Below are 26064 nucleotides of genomic sequence, written 5' to 3'. Positions count from 1 at the left end.
TATGGGTCTGGAAGGAGAGTTTAGAGTCTAGCCAGACACCTAGGTACTTATAGATGTCCACATATTCAAGGTCGGAACCATCCAGGGTGGTGATGCTGGTCAGGCGTGCGGGTGCAGGCAGCGAACGGTTGAAAAGCATGCATTTGGTTTTACTAGCGTTTAAGAGCAGTTGGAGGCCACGGAAGGAGTGCTGTATGGCATTGAAGCTCGTTTGGAGGTTAGATAGCACAGTGTCCAAGGACGGGCCGGAAGTATATAGAATGGTGTCGTCTGCGTAGAGGTGGATCAGGGAATCGCCCGCAGCATGAGAAACATCATTGATATATACAGAGAAAAGAGTCGGCCCGAGAATTGAACCCTGTGGCACCCCCATAGAGACTGCCAGAGGACCGGACAGCATGCCGGTAAAGGAGAACCTGGAGAGGCTTGGGCGAGTAGCTGCGGGGGGGGGGGGGGGGGGAGCTGTTGGCCGAGGTTGGAGTAGCCAGGCGGAAGGCATGGCCAGCCGTTGAGAAATGCCTGTTGAAGTTTTCGATAATCATGGATTTATCGGTGGTGACCGTGTTACCTAGCCTCAGTGCAGTGGGCAGCTGGGAGGAGGTGCTCTTGTTCTCCATGGACTTCACAGTGTCCCAGAACTTTTTGGAGTTGGAGCTACAGGATGCAAACTTCTGCCTGAAGAAGTTGGCTTTAGCTTTCCTGACTGACTGTGTGTATTGGTTCCTGACTTCCCTGAACAGTTGCATATCGCGGGGACTATTCGATGTTAGTGCAGTCCGCCACAGGATGTTTTTGTGCTGGTCGAGGGCAGTCAGGTCTGGAGTGAACCAGGGGCTATATCTGTTCTTAGTTCTGCATTTTTTGAACGGAGCATGCTTATCTAAAATGGTGAGGAAGTTACTTTTAAAGAAAGACCAGGCATCCTCAACTGACGGGATGAGGTCAATGTCCTTCCAAGATACCCGGGCCAGGTCGATTAGAAAGGCCTGCTCACAGAAGTGTTTTAGGGAGCGTTTGACAGTGATGAGGGGTGGTCGTTTGACTGCGGCTCCGTAGCGGATACAGGCAATGAGGCAGTGATCGCTGAGATCCTGGTTGAAGACAGCGGAGGTGTATTTGGAGGGCCAGTTGGTCAGGATGACGTCAATGAGGGTGCCCTTGTTTACAGAGTTAGGGTTGTACCTGGTGGGTTCCTTGATGATTTGAGTGAGATTGAGGGCATCTAGCTTAGATTGTAGGACTGCCGGGGTGTTAAGCATATCCCAGTTTAGGTCACCTAACAGAACAAACTCTGAAGCTAGATGCGGGGCGATCAATTCACAAATGGTGTCCAGGGCACAGCTGGGAGCTGAGGGGGGTCGGTAGCAGGCGGCAACAGTGAGAGACTTATTTCTGGAGAGAGTAATATTCAAAATTAGTAGTTCGAACTGTTTGGGTATGGACCTGGAAAGTATGACATTACTTTGCAGGCTATCTCTGCAGTAGACTGCAACTCCTCCCCCTTTGGCAGTTCTATCTTGACGGAAGATGTTATAGTTGGGTATGGAAATCTCAGAATTTTTGGTTACCGATATTTCCCGCTCAAACCCACTCCCTTTTCACGGTATAAATAACTGCGAGAAACCAGTCAATTATAACAAATCATTTCTATGAACAACATGATGTGAAATGGAACTGTTAAATTCTTTGCAATCTGGCTTCACTATGGGCCACGGCCTACTCTCTGCTATTTGCACGATCAATCATCAACGCTTAGCGTGCGGACAGATAGCACATCTCAGTATGGAGCACAGTTCACAATGCATGTATCATCTCATCGTGGTAACTGTTTTTATTGTGAAAGGAAGGACTACATTTATTGCAGAATAGACTATGCTCAGTAATATAAGGACTAAATGCACGTCCAATTTACACATCTTCATCTGGCTTGCGGGGGTCAATTTTTTTAATTTAAGCTGCAGAGTTTTAAAACAGCTTATCACTCGAATATCGCTGCTTTAAATCAGTGCGCACATTAGTACTGTCTCAGTCTTTCTCTCTCTCCATCAATTCCAATCAAATTGCATCCAAAATAGATAGGCCTAATCCTGTTCAAGATTGAGATTTACATTGCATTCGGAAAGTATTCAGACCCCTTGACTTTTTCCACATTTTGTTACGTTACAGCCTAATTCTAAAATTGATGAAATAGTTTTCCCCCCATCAATCAACACACAATACTCCATAATGACAAAGCATAAACAGGTTTATAGAAATATCAGAAATATCACATTTACATATGTTTTCAGACCCTTTCCTTTACACGGATCAGTCGTCCTGGTCCCTTTGCAGAAAAACAGCCCCAAAACATGATGTTTCCACCCCCATGCTTCACAGTAGGTATGGTGTTCTTTGGACGCAACTCAGCATTCTTTGTCCTCCAAACACGACGAGTTTTTACCAAAAAGTTATATTTTGGTTTCATCTGACCTTATGACATTCTCCTAATCTTCTTCTGGGTCATCCAAATGCTCTCTAGCAAACTTCAGACGGGCCTGGACATGTACTGGCTTAAGCAGGGGTACACGTCTGGCACTGCAGGATTTGAGTCCCTGGTGGCGTAGTGTGTTACTGATGGTAGGCTTTGTTACTTTGGTCCCAGCTCTCTGCAGGTCATTCACTAGGTCCCCCCGTGTGGTTCTGGGATTTTTGCTCACCGTTCTTGTGATCATTTTGACCCCACGGGGTGAGATCTTGCGTGGAGCCCCAGATCGAGGGAGATTATCAGTGGTCTTGTATGTCTTCCATTTCCTAATAATTGCTCCCACAGTTGATTTCTTCAAACCAAGCTGTTGCAGATTCAGTCTTCCCAGCCTGGTGCAGGTCTACAACTTTGTTTATTGTGTCCTTTGACAGCTCTTTGGTCTTGGCCATAGTGGAGTTTGGATTGTGACTGTTTGAGGTTGTGGACAGGTGTCTTTTATACTGATAACAAGTTCAAACAGGTGCCATTAATACAGTTAATGAGTGGAGGACAGAGGAGCTTCTTAAAGAAGAAGTTACAGGCCTGTGAGAGCCAGAAATCTTGCTTGTTTGTAGGTGACCAAATACTTATTTTCCACCATAATTTGCAAATAAATTCATTAAAAATCCTACAATGTGATTTTCTGGATTTTTTTTCTCATTTTGTCTGTCATAGTTGAAGTGTACCTATGATGAAAATTTCAGGCCTCTCTCATCTTTTTAAGTGGGAGAACTTGCACAATTGGTGGCTGACTAAATACTTTTTTGCCCCACTGTACATCTATGGACTTTTATGTTTTCTGTCATGCATAATGTGCGTTAGTCTATATCATAGGCTATGCATTGGATAAAGGCATAGTCATTTAGGATTTTTGGGGCATGGGATCATAACATGGCTTTAATGTAGGGCTCATAAAATGTCTTTAAGCTATGGCTCATCAGGTTCAGGTAGCACCAGGCTTGAATTGTCATGCCGATCAAAGCTCTAATCAAATGCAGACATACAGTATTTATATGCTTTAGAATGACGCTTCCGTTTTTTGGCGGGAAATACTGGGTTACCCGGGAGAAAAGTGATTTATTCTCAAGATGGAACATTTGAAATATTTCACCCTATTCTAGTTGTATTGTTACAGAATTGTAGTACTACTCTCAGTATCACTGATAGCAAGCACTCTGCTTCCTACTGACAAGAAAATGGAATCCTCTCATGTTTGATAATGAACCACAAACTGGATCAACAGCACATGAAATGTGCTTGCATGGAAGCTCCTCCACGACTCACCAACTCAACCCAATGAGTCTAACCCAGCGTTTCCCAAACTCGGTCCAGGAGCAAGCAGATACAGTAAACACGCGAGTGCACGTGGAGCCATTCACACACACACTAATGCTCACACACATGCACACTGACACGCACAAATAGTGCATACACACAGAAAGACACCAAACACCCACAGACTGCTGCTGCTATTTTGGGCTGCACCTCCCGCCCCGTGGCCTTGTAGCCTTCCCACAGTTTGCATATAGAAGTTGTGCGGTGGTGCTGTCAACAAACCCAAATCTGACTGCAGACCAACAGAGCTCCATGCAATTCAGCCACCATAATTACGACAACAATAATAATGTTCTGAAAGAAGAGCAGAAGGACTGTGTGCGCCAAGAGATCTCAGCTTGCCTCTCATGTGGTGTCAGAGCAGAGCCAGGACAGATGCCATGGAGAGAGAGGGAAGAGAGAGAGAGAGAGAGAGTGAGGAGATGAAAGGGAGGAAGGAAGGGAGAGGAGAAAGACAAAGTGAGAGAGAAACAAGCTGCCACTCATTTATATCCAAGAAGAGGGAAAAAGAGAGAACGGGCAATCAAACATAGATCCTTAAAAGCAGATATCTCTTCCTAAGCCTTATGTTCTATAGATCTGAGGGCAAGTTTTGATTTGCCTCATCTTCACATTTGAACCTGTATTTAGAAAAACACCAGCCAACGGCAGCAGGAGCAGGACAGGATCAGACCCGGGATTGATGTTATTAGGATCCCCATTAGCTGATGCAATGACACCAGCTAGTCTTCCTGAAGTTCGAAACATAACGAAAAAGACATTACAGGCAAAAAGTCTTTACAGTTTACATGTGATACTATTGTTCATTTACATTTAAAACTATGTTTAAATAATATTTAAAATCTTTCGAATACTTCTCAATGCCTGGAGCCACAGGTGGGGAAGGGTTTGCACTTTTGGGATGTTTCTATTGGTTACATTGCCACAGGCAAGCTCAACCAAGCACAGATACATGATTTGAAATTATTTCAAGTAGTATGTGAACCCAGGTGTGGACAGGATAGATCCCCATAAAGAGAGTACCTGTATGGACCTAACTCTAACTGATGAGCGATCTGGGGGGTTCTGTAGTAAATATGCCCTGTGACAGCCAGAGGGAGAATTATGTAATGTACACAACTTTAAGGTGGAACATTTCCCATCACTTTGAAGTGGCAGAATGAGTGAGAGAGAGAGACAGACATAGAGAAAGAGAGGGAGAGAGGGAGCTAGGCAAAGGAAAAGAGAGGCAGAAAGGGAGGGAGGCCTGAGGAAAAGTGTTGGCAGGAGTCCAGGTTATTCATGTGTCATTGACAGGTCATAAAAGATCAGAATGGGAAGAGAACCAGAGTGTGAAAAAGGGTGTATGTGTGATTTCTCTCTTTCTTTCTTTCTTTCCTTCTTTCCTTCTTTCCTTCTTTCCTTCTTTCCTTCTTTCCCTCTTTCCTTCTTTCTTTCTTTCTTTCTTTCTTTCTTTCTTTCTCTCTCTCTGTGTGTGTGTGTGTGTGTGTGTGTGTGTGTGTGTGTGTGTGTGTGTGTGTACGATAGAGAGAGATGGAGAGAGCGAGAAAGAGGGAGAAGGAAGGAGAAAGTATGAGAGACAGAGGAGGGGAAGAAAAAGAGAGACACACAGAGAGAGAAAAAGGGAGAGTAAGAGAGAGAACCCAGAGCTTCTAATCAGTCAGTCTGTTCATAAAAGGCAGAGATCAGTAGAGTAGCAGCACAAGGCCAGCCTTATTAATTACAGTGTGCCGTCCGACTGCAGACTGCAACACACGCGCCAGAGGCAGTCACACACACCAACACATGAATGTTCACACGGACATACATGCACACACACACCACCTCAAGGGAAGTTGTTTGGACTAAACTGAAACGACCAAAACCATCTGGTTGGATCATATTATATGATCATATTATATAATACAATCATATCAATGGGGGGAAAAAACTACATAGACGCACACTACAATTATGCTAGATAATATAGTACCCTAGTAATGAAACATTACCTTCCACATTATCTGTCTAAGGTCATCACAGAACTAGCTAATTTTACCCAAACGAGGCTCTCAAAGAACTTCCTATCATCACATGACTGCCTGTGGCAGTAGCCTCTCAGCTGATCTCTAGTGAATGAAGTGAATGGCAACAATGCTGCTCCTGAAGGTGACATATGGTTAGCTGTGACCTCTAACCCCTGGGTTAGGGGCTAACCATGGTTTGACCCTTAGGGGTGGGGGGAGGGGCTCAGAGAAGCTAGGGCCACCCCAGACAGAGCCTACAGGGGTGGGGGGTCAGAAAAGTTATGACCACACCAAAGCCTACAGCAAAGGCATTCATGGGTTTTTTTTGGAAGGGGGGGACTTAGGCTCAATCCATTCACACCAACACCACTGGCTTGCTGTGTGACCCCTTACTGACTCCGCTTGGTATGATCCATCAATTAAGCCTGATGTGATCCACGCAGGGCCAGACTGATTACCAGGATGTGTACTCAGAGCATGCGTTGACCAGCTGGCAAGTGTCTACACTTACATTTTCAACCTGTCCCTGACCCAGTCTGTAATACCTACATGTTTCAAGCAGACAACCATAGTCCCTGTGCCCAAGAATGCCAAGGTAACCTGTCTAAATGGCACTCACATCTGTAGCCATGAAATGGTTTGAAAGGCTGGTCATGGTTCACATCAACAGCATCATCCCAGACACCCTGGACCCACTCCAATTCGCATTATGCCCCAACAGATCCACAGATGAGAAAATCTATATTGCATTCCACACTGCCCTTTCCCACTTGGACAAAAGGAACACAATGTGAGAATTCTGTTCATTGACTACAGCTCAGTGTTCAACACCATAGTTCCCTCCAAGCTCATCACTAAGATAAAAAACACCTCCCTCTGCAACTAGATCCTGGACTTCCTGACGGGCTGCTCCCAGGTGATGAGGGTAGGCAACAACACATCCGCCATGCTAACCCCCAAAACAGGGTTCCCTCAGGGGTGCGTGCTTAGTCCCCTCCTGTACTCCCTGTTCACCCACGACTGCTTGGAAGTTATGAAGAGGGCATGACAACACCTCTTCTCCCTCAGGAGGCTGAAAAGATTTGTCATGGGCCCTCAGATCCTAAAAATCTTCTACAGCTACACCATTACGAGCATCTTGATTGGCTGCATTACTGCTTGGTATGGCAACTGCTTGGCATCCGACCGAAAAGGCACTACAGAGTATAGTGCGGACGTCCCAGTACATCAATGGTGCCGAGCTCCCTGCCATCCAGGACCTCTATACCAGGCGGTGTCAGGATGGCCCTAAAAATCCAGCCACCCAAGTCACAGATGAACCAACAGGACCCTGGACAGTGTCTACCCCCAAGTAATAAGACTGCTAAATAGTTAGGTAAATAGTTAACCAAATATCTGCATTGACCCTTTTTGCACTAACCTTTTTGACTCATCACATACGCTGCTGCTACTGTTTACTACCTGTTACTTTATTCCTAGTTCCTCAGTTACCTCGTACCCCTGCACATAGACTCAGTACTGGTACCCCTTGTATATAGCCAAGTTATCCTTACTCATTGACTCAGTACTGGTACCCTTGTATATAGCCAAGTTATCATTACTCATTGACTCAGTACTGGTACCTTTGTATATAGCCAAGTTATCTTTACTCATTGTGTAACTATTATTACCTTCATTATTACATGTTTACTTTTCTATTATTTCTCTATTTTCTTTCTCTCTGCATTGTTGGGAAGGTCCCTTAAGTAAGCATTTCACTGTTAGTCCTCACCTGTTGTTTACGAAGCATATGACAAATATAATTTGATTTGACCTGCCCCACCCCAAATCACAACCTTAGCATGTGTTAAGCTCACACCAGCCCCAAACACAGTTACCCCCCCCCCTTAGACACACCCACAGCCGTCGGTCTGCTCCCCACCCCCTCCCAGTTTACAGTCACCTGCCTCCTATAACCCTCTCCACCCCCACCCAGCACACAAGAACAGTCCTAATTTCATCTGTCCAACTGGCGGCTCCAGCTCCCAAACCTAAATGACTCAGAAAGGCAGGCATTCCATCCCACTTGTTTTGAAGTGAGTGTGTGTGGGACAAAAGGGAGGAATGCACTTCTTCCATTGAGGAGGGAACCTGAAGTATTCCAGCACTATTGTTCTGCCTCCTACAATAGCAGAGTACAGAAAGGTGTTCTGGGATAAAAAGCTTCTCCTTTACCTTACTAATCTCCATGTTACATAGTCACTCACTCAGTCCCTGGGGTGGCTAAAGGTCTGTACAGTAAGGGAAACGTTGGTACTTTTTAGATAAAAGAACATGAAAAACGGTTCGGTATTCACATTTTTGTTGCTCTCGGTACTGCTGTCAAAATGTGTCTCACGTAGTATACTGGTTGAGAGGATCGTGCGAGTGCCCCGTGCCTTTTGTCTGCTCCACTTACTCAATGCTAGAGCACTGGGAGTCTGGTTTGCAACATGTTAGTTCCCCCCACTCATTTTGCAACAGAAGTTAACACACTTCAATAATGCAAAACGGCATGTAGAAACGTAAATTATTGTTCGCAAAAGAATGTCCATACAGGCTAGAACACTTTACAATGCAATAAGATACCAGTAGCTTCCAGCTTTGTAGGCTAACTTTCCTGGCTAGCTTACAGCTGAAGCTATCATCAATTCACTACCCTGGTGCTTTGTCTGTGATAATATGCAAACCATAACGCAAAATATGTTGATTTCATAGATGATTGCCACCAAACCTTCATTCATTCACTTAATCGTTCTCTCTCTCAACCTCAGTGAGCCATTTGCCACCAGGCAAATACACATACAGTATAAAGTGACAAGTGGAAGCCTCCTCTTCAAGGTGAAAGAATCACTGCTCATTTCTATTATTCCAGGTCGTATCCCATTTAAAAAGAAAAGAACAACACCAAAACATTTTTTTGAAAATGTCTAATTAAAGAAAGGAATTAAAGGCCAGGCAGAGAGAGAACTTTGCTTCTTTATTTTCATGGAGCTGGGGTTGGCTGACTGGCTGTGTGCTCTGTGTTTATTCCCCACTTGATGCAGCCTGAGAGCTGAGGACAGAGAAGGTGGTCCAAGAGATCGATGGAGGGAGGGTGAATGGAGGCTAACAGGCTATTGGGATGCAGAGATTAAAGCAGATTCACTCTTTAGTCTCTGGGTGAGCCACAGAGGACCTCTTTATTTCAAAACAAATATATATGGTGGAAAATTCATATTTACAGTGCAGAAGTCATTATTATAAAGACTTTAGCAGTTTGTATAATGTGTGAATAGTAAATACACAAAAAACTGACCGTTCAAATCTAGAATCAGTAAGGGTACTAAGGGTACAGTACTGTATGTGTAGTAGAGCCTAAGTTTATGTATTTATTTATATAATTTAGGCTAGTAGTAGGGCCTCAGTGACATCACCCACCGCCGCTCTGTCCCCCCTCTAGTAGTATCCGTTGGACCGTTCCCACGGGAATGCACTCCCCAGTCTCCGTGGCGACAACAGAAGACTTATCGCCTGGCGCGCCTGGCCTTGGACTTCAAACACAGCAGATGCTTCACGGTTAGCCTACGACAACTGGCTCCTTTTTCTCAGTGACAAGGAGCTAGCCTAGCGCACTGACTGAAATGTTGTCTGTGTGTCTGTCTGTTAGAAATAGGCTTGAATAGTATTTTTAATAGTTTCATACTGTGCTTGATTGAGCTTGCTGTTGCAATGGGCCCCGAAAGAGCCCCAAAAGTGGAAACCGCGCCCATGTGGCACTCCAGGCAGACTAAAGCAAATGCTCAAGGATTTGAAAGATTTGAAATAGTATTTGAATTCAGGACTGCCGTCTGTTTGTCAGAAAAGAAGTGCCCCTCTTTCTGTATCGCTGATGCCATCTATTCTCTATCTATTCTAGATTGCCCCATAACCCACATCGGTTATTCTATGGTCATCACAGAGCTCACACTCGAAAGCTCAGTCCCAAAACATTCAGTGGAGAGAATCAAAACAAGAGGTGCCAGCCGGTTTGATTGCTGTAGGAAAAATGACATAGAGGCTACAATAGGTAGGTGGAACACTAGGACGAGACTATGCAACAAGTAAGTGGGTGCCGCAAAGTACAACTAACCTGACTTAAACCTAGGCACAGCTTCAGCAACGTATGGTACATCGACAATATCAAATTTAGCTAGTCCATTCCTCGTGGAAATTTAGTACACTGCAAAAAACTGAAATTGCAGAGTAGTGAAGTGTATTCCAACTGCAGCAGTGAAACGGAAGATCATAGTATTGTAGTGAAGTTTAACCTCTCCATAGAATAGCGCTTGTCAGAGTGTGGAGGTCAGAGGTCAGAGTGGAGGTCAACCCTGACAGAAAATATGAAGACAGAACCACCACTAGAGAAAGAGAGAGACTGACCTCAGTCACAACACTGAAAGCCACGGCTCGGGGCCCAGGCTAACTCTACTTTGTTCCTTCCTCCACATTGTTTGAATACTTTTTTATTTCTGGCACTGTGGAGTCAGAGAGCTTGCTCTGGAGGAGACTGCTGCTGATGTTGGCAGGGTGTGTGTGTGTGTGTGTGCTGTGTGCTGTGTGAGGTTTGTGTGTGTATGCGTGTGTGTGTTTGTGTGTGTGGTTTGTGTGTGTGTGTGGTGAGTGTGTGGTGTGTGTGCGGTACGTGTATGTTTGCGGTATGTGTGTATGGTATGTGGGTGGTATGTATGTGTGTGTGTATATGCTGGTGGTGAAGGGCAGGGAGGGGAGGCCCCTACAAAGGTTCCCATTGTTTTCCTTCATCAAAAGCCCTGTGAGCGTGGCCCGCGCGTCCCTCATAATATCATCCCGTAAACGTAATGGGAGGACCGGGAACGACGGAGGCCACTGCCTGGATCGGGAAAATACCTCCATTTGGTAAATCCCACCACAACTCTATCCTCCTGATTCCTGCTTACAAGCAAAAATGAAAGCAGGAAGCACCAGTGACATGGTCTATATAAAAGTGGTCAGATGAAGCAGATGCTAATCTACAGGATTGTTTTGCTATCACAGACTGGAACATGTTCCGGGATTCTTCCGATGGCATTGAGGAGTACACCACATCAATCACTGGGTTTATCAATAAGTGCATCGAGGACATCGTCCCCACAGTGATTGTACGTACATACCCCAACCAGAAACCATGGATTACAGGCAACATTCGCACTGAGCTAACGGGTAGAGCTGCCGCTTTCAAGGTGCGTGACTCTAACCCGGAAGCTTACAAGAAATCCTGCTATGCCCTGCGGCGAACCATCAAACAGGCAAAGCGTCAATACAGGGCTAAGATTGAATCATACTACACCAGCTCCGAATATCGTCTTATGTGGCAGGGCTTGCAAACTATTACAGACTACAAAAGAAAGCACAGCCGCGAGCTGCCCAGTGACACGAACCTACCAGATTAGCTAAATCACTTCTATGCTCGCTTCGAGGCAAGCAACACTGAGGCATGCATGAGAGCATCAGCTGTTTCGGATGACTGTGTAATCATGCCCTTCGTAGCCGACATGAGTAAGACCTTTAAACAGGTCAACATACACAAGGCTGCAGGGCCAGACGGATTACCAGGACGTGTGCTCCGGGCATGTGCTGACCAACTGGCAGATGTCTTCACTGACATTTTTTTTACAGACTCAATTTCCCTGATTGAGTCTGTAATACCAACATGCTTCAAGCAGACCACCATAGTCCCTGTGCCCAAGAACACAAAGGCAACCTGCCTAAATGACTACAGACCCGTAGCACTCACGTCCGTAGCCATGAAGTGCTTTGAAAGGCTGGTAACGGCTCACATCAACACAATTATCCCAGAAACCATAGACCACTCCAATTTGCATACCGCCCAAACAGATCCACAGATGATGCTATCTCTATTGCACTCCACACTGCCCTTTCCCACCTGGACAAAAGGAACACCTATGTGAGAATGCTATTCATTGACGACAGCTCAACGTTCAACACCATAGAACCCTCAAAGCTCATCACCAAGCTATGGATCCTGGGACTAAACACCTACCTTTGCAACTGGATCCTGGACTTCCTGACGAGCCGCCCACAGGTGGTGAGGGTAGGTAGCAACACATCTGCCACGCTGATCCTCAACACTGGAGCCCCCCAGGGGTGCGTGCTCAGTCCCCTCCTGTACTCCCTGTTCACCCACGACTGCATGGCCAGGCACGACTAAAACACCATCATTAAGTTTGCAGACGACACAACAGTGGACGGGAGGAGGTCAGAGACCTGGTCGGGTGGTGCCAGAATAACAACCAAAAATAAGGATAGCCTCTTAAAGAAGAAGTTACAGGTCTGTGAGAGCCAGAAATCTTGCTTGTTTGTAGGTGACCAAATACGTATTTTCCACCATAATTTGCAAATAAATTCATTCAAAATCCTACAATGTGATTTTCTGGATTTTTTTTTCTGATTTTGTCTGTCATAGTTGAAGTGTACCTATGATGAAAATTACAGGCCTCTCTCATCTTTTTAAGTGGGAGAACTTGCACAATTGGTGGCTGACTAAATACTTTTTTGCCCCACTGTATGCATAGTCACTTTAACCATATCTACATGTACGCGCCCATGTGGCACTCCAGGCAGACTAAAGCAAATGCTCAAGGATTTGAAAGATTTGAAATAGTATTTGAATTCAGGACTGCCGTCTGTTTGTCAGAAAACAAGAGCCCCTCTTTCTGTATCGCTGAAGAGCCTGACTAACCGGTGTCTGTATGTAGCCTTGCTACTTTTATAGCCTCGCTACTGTATATAGCCTCGATACTGCTTTTCACTGTCTTTTTACTGTTGTTTTTATTTCTTTACTTACCTATTGTTCACCTAATACCTTTTTTGCACTACTGGTTAGAGCCTGTAAGTAAGCATTTCACTGTAAGGTCTACTACACCTGTTGTATTCGGCACACGTGACAAATAAACTTTGATTTGATTTGATTTACTGCCATACCTCCACTGTGGCAGATGACACAAACTACACTGCTGCCTGCTTTAAAGATAAAATAGCCTGAGCACCGAGGTAAAACAATGGAGAGCACAGAGTTCAGTCTGGTTTAACCAGGCTAAATGAATGAATGCCTTTGGAGAAGAACTGATGCTCAGTGTAAAATGTTTTTGATAAATGAGTTAATTATCCAAGTGAATTAGAAATGGAAAAGCCTTCGAGGAGCAGGGTGAGGTAAGGGCTGGATGCAGGGGTCTGCTCCCTCCTGACAGTGTGAGGTTCCAGCGTCTAAAACGTAGCTAACTTTAGAACGTAAGGAAGTGAGAGGGGAAAGGTGTACTGTTCAGACTGGGGTCAGGTTAAGTGTAGCCTACGCCTACACTAAGGGGGTCCCTTACCACAATGACACCCACACACACACACTAGGGCTGGGCGATATGGGCAAAATATCATATCACATTAATTTTCTCATTTTTGATGGTATCACAGCATTTGACGGTATTTAAGTTTCTAAATAATAAAAGTTCTTAATATGTTTTATGGGTAGTGCATGACCCTAGGAATTCTAAGTGGCTTTCTCCATTCTAATTGGTTGAACAGTATAAAGCAATCTTCAACCAGGACAAAACTGACAGTGAAGTAGTCCTATTTGTAGAGCATTGCATAGGAATCAAAGTCCTCTTTTGTAGCATCTAACTCTGGTACTCGACCAATGGTTACCATTTGCATTAGAGGTCAACCGATTATGATTTTTCACCGCCGATACCAATACCGATTATTGGAGGACCAAAAAAGCCGATACCGATTAATCTGCCGATTCTTATATATATATTTGTAATAATGACAATTACAACAATACTGAATGAACACTTTTATATTAACTTAATATAATACATAAATAAAATCAATTTAGTCTCAAATAAATAATGAAACATGTTCAATTTGGTTTAAATAATGCAAAATCACAGTGTTGGAGAAGGAAGTAAAAGTGCAATGTGCTATGTAAGAAAGCTAACGTTTCAGTTCCTTGCTCAGAACATGAGAACATAAAAGCTGGTTGTTCCTTTTAACATGAGTTTTCAATATTCTCAGTTAAGAGGTTTTAGGTTGTAGTTATTATAGGAATTATAGGACTATTTCTCTCTATACCATTTGTATTTCATATACCTTTGACTATTGGATGTTCTTATAGGCACTATAGTATTGCCAGCCTAATCTCGGGAGTTGATTGTCTTGAAGTCATAAACAGCGCTGTGCTTGCAGCGCAACAGCGAAGAGCTGCTGGCAAACGCAGGAAAGTGCTGTTTGAATGAATGCTTACGAGCCTGCTGCTGCCTACCACCGCTCAGTCAGACTGCTCTATCAAATATCAAATCAAAGACTTAATTATAATATAATAAAGACACAGAAATACGAGCCGTAGGTCATTAATATGGTAAAATCCATAAAAAAATATTTTGAAAACAAAACGATCATTCTTTCAGTGAAATTTGGAACCGTTCCGTATTTTATAGATCAGTGGCAACCCTAAGTCTAAATATTGCTGTTACATTGCACAACCTTCAATGTTATGTCATAATTATGTAAAATTCTGGCAAATTAATTACGGTCTTTGTTAGGAAGAAATGGTCTTCACACAGTTCGCAACGAGCCAGGCGGCCCAAACTGTTGTATATACCTGGACTGTGCTTGCACTGAACGTAAGAAAAGTGACACAATTTCCCTAGTTAATATTGATGGCTGTGATTCGATGATAAATTATCAGGCACCGCATTGATTATATGCAACACAGGACAAGCTAGTTAAACTAGTAATATCATCAACCATGTGTAGTTAACTCATGATTATGTTAATATTGATTGTTTTTTATAAGATAAGTTTAATGCTAGCTAGCAACTTACCTTGGCTCCTTGCTGCAAACACGTAACAAGCGGTCAGCCTGCCACGCAGTCTCCTCGTGGATTGCAATGTAAGCGGCCATAATCGGAGTTCAAAAATGCTGATTACCTATTGTTATGAAAACTTGAAATCAATTAATCGGCCATTCTGATTAATGGGTCGACCTCTAATTTGCATAGCTATTTGTTTAATTCCAGCATTCCCTTACAGAATTTTAATGAATTTCTTCATTTCCCGCACTCATTTCCCAGCCAGCACATTTGGTTCCTTGGAAGTTGTGTGAACATGAGTGTTTGGTTCTGGGAACAAAGCCATAAGTTTCCTGATTGGTAAACTGAAAAAGAACGGAAGTGAACATCTAGCCTGTTCTAGGAATGGTGATTTTTAGGTTGCAGGGAGGTTCTGCGAACATTTTACTATGGTTCCCTCAAAGTTTTTCTGGGAGGTTTTATTAATGTTCTGAGAACAGAAATTATAGGTTATTTGAAGATCATAAAATAACATTCTGAGAACATGTTTAAATACGACTTTTAATAACACTGCTACAGTAGCTTAGTTTTGGTAAACTGTTTTGAACTATAAGCACAGATAGGACACATTGACATTAATTTGCTTAGGTATTAATAATGCAAACACATCTTTTTTATGGTGGCACTGCATCAGTGCGATTCAAACCTATAATCCTCTACTCTCTATACTTGGAATTAGTCTACTGTGCCAGCAGGATGGAACTAGCATGCAATGTTTTTTTACGCATACAAAGCTGTTCATTTTAGTCTATTCAAACAGACCCCAATTCAAAGGAAACAAGCACTCATTAAAAGGACATTTCTAAAATGTGCAACTTTATATTCATTATCTCCAGCACCACCCCAACATCAACATATGTGAAGATTGCCTACTACTTGCCTACTACTAGGTTGATGATGTTACTGTAAACACTTATCTTCCTCTATCTTTTTACGACAAAACATAGAAACGAGCACATACACCATATATACAAAACTATAGGGACATGCCTTCACATTTGTGGATTCGGCTATTTCAGCCACACCCGTTGCAGACAGGTGTACACAATCGAGCACACAGCCATGTAATCTCCATAGACAAGCATTGGCAGTAGAATGGCCTTACTGAAGAGCTCAGTGACATTCAAAGTGGCACCGCCATAGGATGCAACCTTTCGAACAAGTCAGTTCATCAAATTTCTGCCCTGCAAGAGCTGCCCCGGTCAACTGTAAGTGTTGTTATTGTGAAGTGGAAACGTCTAGGAGCAACAACGGCTCAGCCGTGAAGCGGTAGGCCACACAAGCTCACAGAACGGGACCACGGAGTGCTGAAGCTAATAAAAATTGTATGTCTTCGGTTGCAGCACTCACTACTGAGTTCCAAACTGCCTCTGGAAGCAAAGTCAGCACCGTTCGTTGGGAGCTTCATGAAATGAGTTTTCATGGCCGAGCAGCCACACACAAACCTAAGATTACAATGCGCAATGCCAAGCGCTGGCTGGAGTGGTGTAAAGCTCACCGCTATTGGACTCTGGAGCAGTGGAAACGCGTTCTCTGGAGTGATGAATCATGATTCACCATCTGGCAGTCCAATGGATACCAGGAGAACACTACCTGCCCGAATGCATAGTGCCAAATGTAAAGTTTAGTGGAGGAGGAATAATGGTCTGGGAATGTTTTTCATAGTTCGGGCTAGGCCCCTTAGTTCCAGTGAAGGGATATCTTAACGCTACAGCATACAATGACATTCTAGATGATTCTGTGCTTCCAACTTTGTGGCAACAGTTTGGGGAAGGCCTTTTCCTGTTTCTGCATGACAATGCCCCTGTACACAAAGTGAGGTCCATAAAGAAATGGTTTGTTGAGATCGGTGTGGAAGAACTTGACTGGCCTGCATAGAGCCCTGACCTCAACCCCATCGAACACCTTTGGGATGAATTGGAACGCCGACTGCGAGCCAAGCCTAATCACCTAACATCAGTGCCAGACCTTAGTAATGCTCTTGTGGCTGAATGGAATGTTCCAACATCTAGTCTAGTGGAAAGCCTTTCCAGAAAAGTGGAGGCTGTTATAGCAGCAAAGGGGGGACGAACTCCATATTAATATACATGATTTTGGAATGAGAGGTTCGACGAGCAGGTGTCCACATACTTCAGGTAATGTAGTGTATGTTGACGTGGTAATGAATATATATATTTTTAAATGTCCCTTTAAAAGTTATTTTCACTTTCTATGTGTCAATCAGAAGGTCTCTAGTCTTTTGGTGCGCGTGAACAAGAGCGCGCTCCGTGTTGTTTTTCTTCGGTATTGGAAACTGTTTATCCTGTGTTAAATTTTATCGATTATTTACATTTTAGGGTACCTGAGGTTGGATTAGAACCGTTGTTCGAAATGTTTGGCCCAAGTTTACAGGTATCTTATTAGATACTTTGCAGTCATGTTGGGCGAGTTGGAACCGGTGTATTTCTGAATCAAACCGCCAAATAAATGGACATTTTGGGGATATAAAGAAGGAATTTATCGAACAAAATGACCATTCATTGTGTCACTGAGACATTTGGGATTGCAAAAAGATGCAGATCTTCAAAGGTAAGGCATTTATTATATCGTTATTTCTGACTTTTGTGTCGCACCTAACTGGTTGAAAAATTATTTTCATGTTTTTGTATGCGGGGCGCTGTCCTCAGATGGTGTGGTGTGCTTTCGCCGTAAAGCCTTTTTGAAATCTGACACAGTGGCTGGATTAACAAGAAGTTAAGCTTAATTTTGATGTATTACGCTTATATTTTCGTGAATGTTGAATATTTATATTTCTGTAGTTTGAATTTGGCGCTCTGCAATTTCTGCAATTTTGTCAAATCTATCCCGCTAACGGGATTGGAGCGTTAAGGGATGGCCAGCACACCTGAACACACTTAACAAGATAGAGTATAGAGAGTTTTATTGACGCTGAGAACAGAATGTACACTGAACAAAAATATAAACGCAAATGCAACAATTTCAGTTACAGTTCATATAAGGAAATCAGTCAATTGAAATACATTTATTGGGCCCTAATCTATGGATTTCAAATGACTGTGAATACAGAATTGCATTCGTCAGTCACAGATACCTTAAAAAAAAGGTAGGTGCGTGGATCACCATTTGTCTCATGCAGCAAGACCTCCTTCGCATATAGTTGATCAGGCAGTTGATTGTGACCTGTGGAATGTTGTCCCACTCCTCTTCAATGGCAGTGAGAAGTTGCTTGATATTGGCAGGGACAAGAACACGCTGTCGTACACGTCGATCCAGAGCATCCCAAACGTGCTCAATGGGTGACATGTCTGGTGAGCATGCAAGAACTGGGACATTTTCAGCTTCCAGGAATTGTGTGCAGATTCTTGTGACATGGGACCGATGAATGTCACGACAATGGGCCTCAGGATCTCGTCACAGTATCTCTGTGCATTCAAATTGCCATCGATAAAATGGAATTGTGTCCGTAGCCCATAGCTTATGCCAGTCCGTACCATAACCCAGCCGCCACCATGGGGCACTCTGTTCACAACGTTGACGTCAGCAAACCGCTCGCCCACACGACGTCATACATGCAATCTGCCATCTGCCATCTGCCCGGTGCCGCTGAAACCGGAATTCATCTGTGAAGAGCACACTTCTCCATCGAAGGTGAGCATTTGCCCACTGAGCTCGGATATGACGCCGAATTGCAGTCAGGTCAAGACCCTGGTGAGGACGACGAGCACGCAGATGAGCTACCCTGAGACAGTTTCTGACATTTTGTGCAGAAAGGATTTGGTTGTGCAAACCTACAGTTTCATCAGTTGTCTGGGTGGCTGGTCTCAGACTATCCCCCATGTGTAGAAGCCAGATGTGGAGGTCCTGGGCTGGAGTGGTTACACGTGGGCTGTGGTTGTGAGGCCTGTTGGACGTACTACCAAATTCACTAAAATGACTTTGGAGGTTGGCTTATGGTAGAGAAATTAATATTAAATTCTCTGGCAACAGCTCTGGTGGACATTTCTGCATTCAGCTTGTCAATTGCACGCTCCCTCAAAACTTGAGTGGCCTTATATTGTCCCAGCACAAGGTGCACTTGTGCAATGATCATGCTGTTTGGTTGACTTGTTGTGCTTAGTAGTTAGGGTTGTGCTAGCAAGATAGCTAGCTAGCAGTTCTCAGCTGTTAGCAGTTTCTTACTGGCGATAAAAACAGATGATTGCCATAATTCTTTAGTCATTACTGAATTATTTAATATAAATAATATAACAAATCAAACATTAAAATACAGTTATATACGGTAAAGTAAAAATCCAAACCAATCTGTGAATGAATACCAGTATATTTTTTATGGTTTACCACCCAGCCCTAACACCAGCATGTACAACACACACACAAATGCACATTTGGAGAGCAGAAAAGACACCTGAAAGAAAGCCACAGAGACAGAGAGGAGGTTATATATGAATGTTGCGGTTGCCACAGAGAAAGAATGATGGTGATAGCATGCATTGCCTAGGGTGAAAACTAAAGGCTTGAACAGTTCATATCAAACAGCTCCAGGTAAAAGCAGGGAGGGAGCATTAAGGGGGGTTGTCAGTCAGTGTTTAGTGCTTCACTATCCAGTCACTATCAGACAGACTAGTCAGCTAATTAGAGTAGAGTAGATGAATGAACCATAAACTATATTAGTCTGCCTCAAAGAAGTGCCCCCCAGTTTGATAAATCGGTAGACATGCCAGCAAAAGGAAAAGAGAAGAAGAGGGGCCACTCTTTCTTTACTTTGACCCCTCACTTTCAAAGACAGAAAAAGTGAAAAACAGACAGCAAAAAGGCTGACGTGGTTTCCATCTATTCATATAATATGAAAAGCTAATTTGCATGAAAAGCTCTCAAACATGGTACAAATCTCTGCGGTCAAAAATGTTGTTCTATTTTCTTTGTTTTGCAATGCTTCAAAGGAACTGAACATGCTTAAATGGATTCTGCCCAGAGCCGCAGGGGCCCCGGCGCAGCCGATGGATCGGAGGGACAGAGAGACAGGAATCTGGGGGAGAGCTGAGAGGGAGGCCAGGTGCTGCTCTGGCCTGGGTGCCCCAGCAACAGGAATGGGAAATGGGCCTGGGATGGAAAATGGGAAGGGCTGCCAGTGTGGGTCCACTCACTGTGGGAACATATCTCTGGGTCCAGGGAGAGAGACATTGAAGACACACAGCATTAAGCTATGCGGTACGTCCTGATATAATCAAATGTGGGTAGTCCCAGACTCAACACTTTTGAGCTGAGTACTGAATATTATTTTATTGTCACTTACAGATCCAGACTAATGGAACTGATTCAGACAGCCACAACAGACAGACAGCCTTTTTGCATTTAAACCCTCAAAGCCTCAGATTGGCCCCTTTTCCAGATGTTCTCAAGAGCTTTCTGCTCTTGATTCTTCTCCCCTAGATATAAACATTTGACTTCTTTGCTACTGAACGAAAACAGGCCAAGAAGCAAAGCAGGCCACGCGTTTCCACTCCAACCCCCGCTCAGAAACCACCAGGCAGGCAGGAAGAGCCTGGGGTCAGTGTCACCCTCTGTGTGTATGTGTGTGCATTCGGTCTTCAATGAGGTCTGGAGGGCCGCACTGACATTGTTTTATATTTCCATGCCATCAAAATATGCAAAAAAATAATCCTCTATCCATCATTTTTGGAATCTTTAATGCTGCCTGACTGTCTAGTGATTATTAGCGAGCTGGAAAGTAGAAACTATATGAATGTAGACCCTTTATTCTACACCGTTTAGATTTGGTTTTAGTCATTTTAAAATGTATCAAGTTCGTTCACCCCCCCACGCCGTATGTTTGACACCACTGGTTTAGACTTTAGGAATATTATCACAGTTTGTCCTATCCAGCCCCACTGCGAGCTAGTTTCATTCATTACAAACGGAACTTCCGTAGAATGTTTAGACCACGGCCTACTGGCTGTTTTGTGATATTTGCTGGGAATTATTTTCAGCCGGAGTTTAGCATTGTTCAGGGCGTAGTTTGAGACTGAGCAGGTGGGTCCTTGCAAAGCAGTACATTCTGGGTAAAAAAGCAGGGCTTTTGCCTATGTCAGTGTCAGCCATTTGATGTGGTGAAAAGCTGTGGAGAAATCCTGAACCAGACATTTGCATGAAGAGAACGGTTTACAAATGCAAATGGGGAGAAATCTGCATTTGAGGCTAACATGGATATGAATCTGTGTCAGCAACACCGGTATAGGTAGTCTTTAACTATGGTTGTGCAGTTCCAGGAGATTGCGATTGATGGGACACCTAACTCATGCCCCACAGTCCTACAGTAGGCATACGTACCTCCTACATTCTGGATACATAACGGAAAAAGACAGGGGCAGCCAGACCAGCAGCACAGCCAAATAGCATGTATGCTCTGTGGTTTAAAGTAAAGTATCTCTTTCTCAAAAGGAAGATATGTTTACTACAGCAGAGCGCCATCCCTAAGAGATAAAGCCTGATCGTAATGAAACATGTCGCATCCTCTCAGCTCAGCACTGGACTTCAAAAGCTCTGCTCAAAATGAATTGTGAAATCCAAGCCACTGAAGAAGAAAAAAGCTTATAGAGGTCATTTGAGCGAAAAGTCACCACAAATCAGGAATCTAACACATCCCCAGGGTGCACAGTGTCTGTTGCCAGGGATAGGAACCATCTAGATTTTTTTTTAAAAAGGACTATAATGAAACCTTATCCCCCAAGGTTTGTAGCTGCTTCACTTTGTTTGCTTAAAGGTCTATTCTGAACGGTGTGTGATGGCGGTGGGTGAAACATGAGGCCTGGCTCTGTGGCCGACCGACCAATGTCCTGTCTGTGTATCTATCTATCTATAGATCTGCCTGCCTGCCAGGCTGCTATAGCAAGGCTGCACTGTAAACAAATGACATCTGACTGGAACATGGGCTATGGCTGCTGGGGGACAGACTACACAAATGTGGGCTAACAAGCAGGCTAGTGTATATTATATATCTATAACATTTAATTTAGATTGTAGGAAAGCATCTTCATGTAAACAAACTGATCATTCTACACAACTACACAGGCAGATGTTGGCTAATACATACTTGCATTCCTGTTTGTTTAGCCAACATATACCTGCCAAAATGAAATGTTAAAGATAGATAGATATGATCATACCTATTGATCTATATAAAAAACATTTAGTGTAACCACAGATGTAAACCTAAAACCCAATTAATTCAGCCATGAAGAAGAGAAGTGCTTAGCACAGAAACCCCCCATGACTTTAAATTCATAACATTCCAACATGTAGCAATTTTTTCTTGTCTTTTTTGAGAATAGATTGTGGATGTGAGGAAACAGCAGAGGGAGCTCCCCCCTATCCACATCAATGGGACCACAGTGGAGAGGGTGAAAAGCTTCAGGTTTCTCAGTGTACACATCACTGACAATCTGAAATGGTCCACTCACACAGACAGTGTGGTGAAGTAGGTGCAACAGCGCCTCTTCAACCTCAGGAGGCTGAAGAAATTTGTCTTGGCCCCTAAGACCCTCACAAACTTTTACAGATGAACAAATGAGAGCATCCTGTCAGGCTGTATCACCGCCTGGTACGGAAACTGCACAGCTCGCAACCGTAGTGATCTCTGCCCAACACATCGCCAGGGACACAATGCCTGCCCTCCAGGACACCTACAGCACCCAATGTCACAGGAAGACCAAGAAGATCATCAAGGACATCAACCACCCGGCTACCACTTCGGTTACTCAACCCTGCACCTTAGAGGATGCTGACCTATACACAACTGAAGTCAGAAGTTTACATGCACTTAGGTTGGAGTCATTAAAACTCATTTTTCAACTACTAAACAAATTTTGTGTTAACAAACTATAGTTTTGGCAAGTTCGTTAGGATATCTACTTTGTGCATGACACAGGTAATTTTTATAACAATTGTTTACAGACAGATCATTTCACTTATAATTCACTGTATCACAATTCCAGTGGGTCAGAAGTTTACATGCACTAAGTTGACTGTGCCTTTAAACAGCTTGGAAAAGTCCAGAAAATGATGTCATTGCTTTAGAAGCTTCTGATAGGTTAATTGACATCATTTGAGTCAATTGGAGGTGTACCTGTGGATTTATTTCAAGGCCTACCTTCAAATGCAGTGCCTATTTGCTTGACATGGGAAAATCAAAGGAAATCAGCCAAGACCACAGAAAAAAATTGGAGACCTCCACAAGTCTGGTTCATCCTTGGGAGCAATTTCCAAACGCCTGAAGGTACTATGTTCATCTGTACAAACAACAGTACGCAAGTATAAACACCATGGGACCACAGCCGTCATACCGCTCAGGAAGGAGACGTGTTCTGTCTCCTAGAGATGAACGTACTTTGGTGCTAAAAGTGCAAATCAATCCCAGAACAACAGCAAAGGACCTTGTGAAGATGCTGGAGGAAACAAGTACCATAGTATATATATCCACAGTAAAAAGAGTCATATATCAACATAACCTGAAAGGCAGCTCAGCAAGGAAGAAGCCACTGCTCCAAAAACGCCATTCAAAAGCCAGACTACGGTTTGCAACCGCACATGGGGACAAAGATCTTACTTTTTTGAGAAATGTCCTCTGGTCTGATGAAACAAAAATTAAACTTGTTTGGCCAAAATTACCATCGTTATGTTTGGAGGAAAAAGGGGGAAGCTTGCAAGCCGAAGAACACCCTCCCAACCGTGAAACACGGGGGTGGCAGCATCATGTTGTGGGGGTGCTTTGCTGCAGGAGGGACTGGTGCACTTCACAAAATAGATGGCATCATGAGGAAAGAATATTATGTGGATATATTGAAGCAACATCTCAAGACATCAGTCAGAAAGTTAAAGCTTGGTCGCAAATGGGTCTTCCAAATGGACATTGACCCCAAGCATACATCCAAAGTTGTGGTAAAATGGCTTAAGGACAACAAAGTCAAGGTATTGGAGTGGCCATCATAAAGCAATGACCTCAATCATATAGAACATTTGTGGGCAGAACTGAAAAAGCGTGTGCGAGCAATGAGGCCTACAAACCTGACTCAGTTATACCAGCTCTGTCAGGAGGAATGGGCCAAAATTCACCCAACTTATTGTGGGAAGCTTGTGGAAGCTTCCACGAAATGTTTGACCCAAGTTAAACAATTTAAAGGCAATGCTACCAAATACTAATTGGGTCAGAAGTTGGGTCAGAAGTTTACATACACTCAATTAGTATTTGGTAGCATTGCCTTTAAATTGTGATGAAAGAAATAAAAGCCGAAATAAATGATTCTCTCTACGATTATTCTGACATTTCACATTCTTAAAATAAAGTGGTGATCCTAACTGACCTAAGACTGGGCATTTTTAGTCGGATTGAATGTCAGCAATTGTGAAAAACTGAGTTTAAATGTATTTGGCTAAGGTGTATGTAAACTTCCGACTTCAACTGTACATAGACATGGAATAACTGGCCACTTGAATCATGGAACACCAGTCACTTTAATAATGTTTACATACTGCTTTACTCATTTCATATGTATATACTATATACTATTCTACTGTATTTTAGTCAATGTCACTCCCACATTGCTAGTCTTAATATTTCTTAATTCCATTCTCTTACTTTTAAATGTGTGTGTATTGTTAGATACTACTGCACTGTTGGAGCAAGGAACACAAGCATGTGACCAATACAATTTGATTTGATAACTGCTAGCTTGCTAGTAGATACCATAGACTTTCAGTCATTGTGCTAACGCCAGTTAGCATTGGCTCCCGAAACTACGAATAACTTCCATCATACTGGATGCAATCTTACACAAGTAACAACAATAGCAACATGGGTAATTAGCGTTATCTGTGTCTATGGCCGTATTTGTATCTGTCCTGGAGAGACGTGGAGCAGCAGGTGTCCTGGCTCAGCACCTGGCCTTACTACATTGGCCCAGGGTCCTGGGTAAAACCAGTAACAGCTGTGGCCTCAGTGACTCACATCCAGCGCCAGGAAGCATGGGGCTCTCTGCCACATCCCCCCCCACCCCCCACCTCATCACATCCCTTTACGCTGAGAGATCACAGCCATGGCAGCATAACATCCTCACAATCACATTCAATGCCAGCCAACATTCTACATTCTACTAACTTAAGTGTGGATCCAAGAGTGGACAGTGCGCCAGAAAGAAAGGGAGGGGAAAAGGTTTAGCACTCTGGCTCTCCTCCATTCAAATGGATAAGGTAATCTTAAACAAGGACAACTGCCTGGTTCCAACCAAGATACGCACAGTAAACAAACAGAAAGAAATAGCAAACAACCCTTGTATGCTACACAGTAGAGAGCATTTAAATGTTGTATGGCACAGACTTACAGTAGGTTACAGAGCCCCAAGACATTTTTGGGGAGGGCAGATAGAGATGGGGGAAAAAGATATGCAGTTACATATCGCGGTTTTGTACAAAATGTTTTTTTTGCCATCCAATAGCTTGTTCTCCATCTTCATATTAAATAGTAAGCCAACGTATTCAGCACTTTATTTCTATGACTGATCAAAACAAATGTTCTCATGCTCTCTCGTCTCTGCAGCAGAGCAAAATGTTTGGAACATCAAATCAGAATAAAATCGCAGTATCGAATCGCAATACATATAGAGTTGTGAAAATCGCATTACATATCATATCGGCACCTAAGTAATGTGATAATATCGTATTGTGAGGTCACAGGCAATTTCCATCTCGAACAGATACAGGATGGTCCGGCAAAGAAAGCCGTTCACTTGGACAAGATACTTATTCAACTGCTCAACTGTATCACTGCCACCACTCAAACCTCCCATAGCACTTCAACAGTATGCCTGGGTAAAATGGTCTTACCTTCTTGAGCAGGGGCAGACACTGAGGCACCTTGCGCTCCGGGCTCTCCAGCTTGACAATGCTGATGAAGTCAGACTCCTGGCGCTCATCTTCACTGGTGTTGCACAGGGACAGAGGGTGAGACTGAAAAGGAGAGAGATCGAACAAGGATTTAGAACCAAACCAGAGGGACAGACAGGGAACCAAATCGTCTGTGATCTTACCAAGTTGCACGTTACAATAGGTAACGCAATAGCGGCTCCAAACTCTGTGGTTCTATCACATCAGTCAGCTTTGCTGTGACCACCAAAACATATAGTAGCATAGGCCTATTGATGTATCTTTAAAACATTATAGTACATTAAGATATCAACAGAGCAAGGGAAGATTAGAATAAGGTGTGCTCATTTAACACAAAATCCAGCTCCATGAGTGTGTACTGAAT

The 26064-nt window shown here is 43.5% G+C and overlaps 1 protein-coding gene across 1 annotated transcript in view; it reads right to left on the bottom strand.

Annotated features, from left to right (window-relative positions):
• LOC110537840 (E3 ubiquitin-protein ligase RNF43) overlaps positions 1 to 26064 on the bottom strand; it is a 178624-nt gene that overhangs the window by 38395 nt on the left and 114165 nt on the right. The window contains exon 2 of the mRNA XM_021624258.3: positions 25641 to 25763. Within this exon, the coding sequence (XP_021479933.2) occupies positions 25641 to 25763 (123 nt within the window). The remainder of the gene's footprint in view (positions 1 to 25640; positions 25764 to 26064) is intronic.

Source organism: Oncorhynchus mykiss, chromosome 12 (genome assembly GCF_057628025.1).
Source record: "Oncorhynchus mykiss isolate SJ-2025 chromosome 12, ASM5762802v1, whole genome shotgun sequence".
Taxonomy (NCBI): Eukaryota; Metazoa; Chordata; class Actinopteri; order Salmoniformes; family Salmonidae; genus Oncorhynchus; species Oncorhynchus mykiss.
The sequence above is the reverse complement of the archived record's forward strand: the minus strand, read 5'-3'. Positions and strand labels throughout refer to the sequence as shown.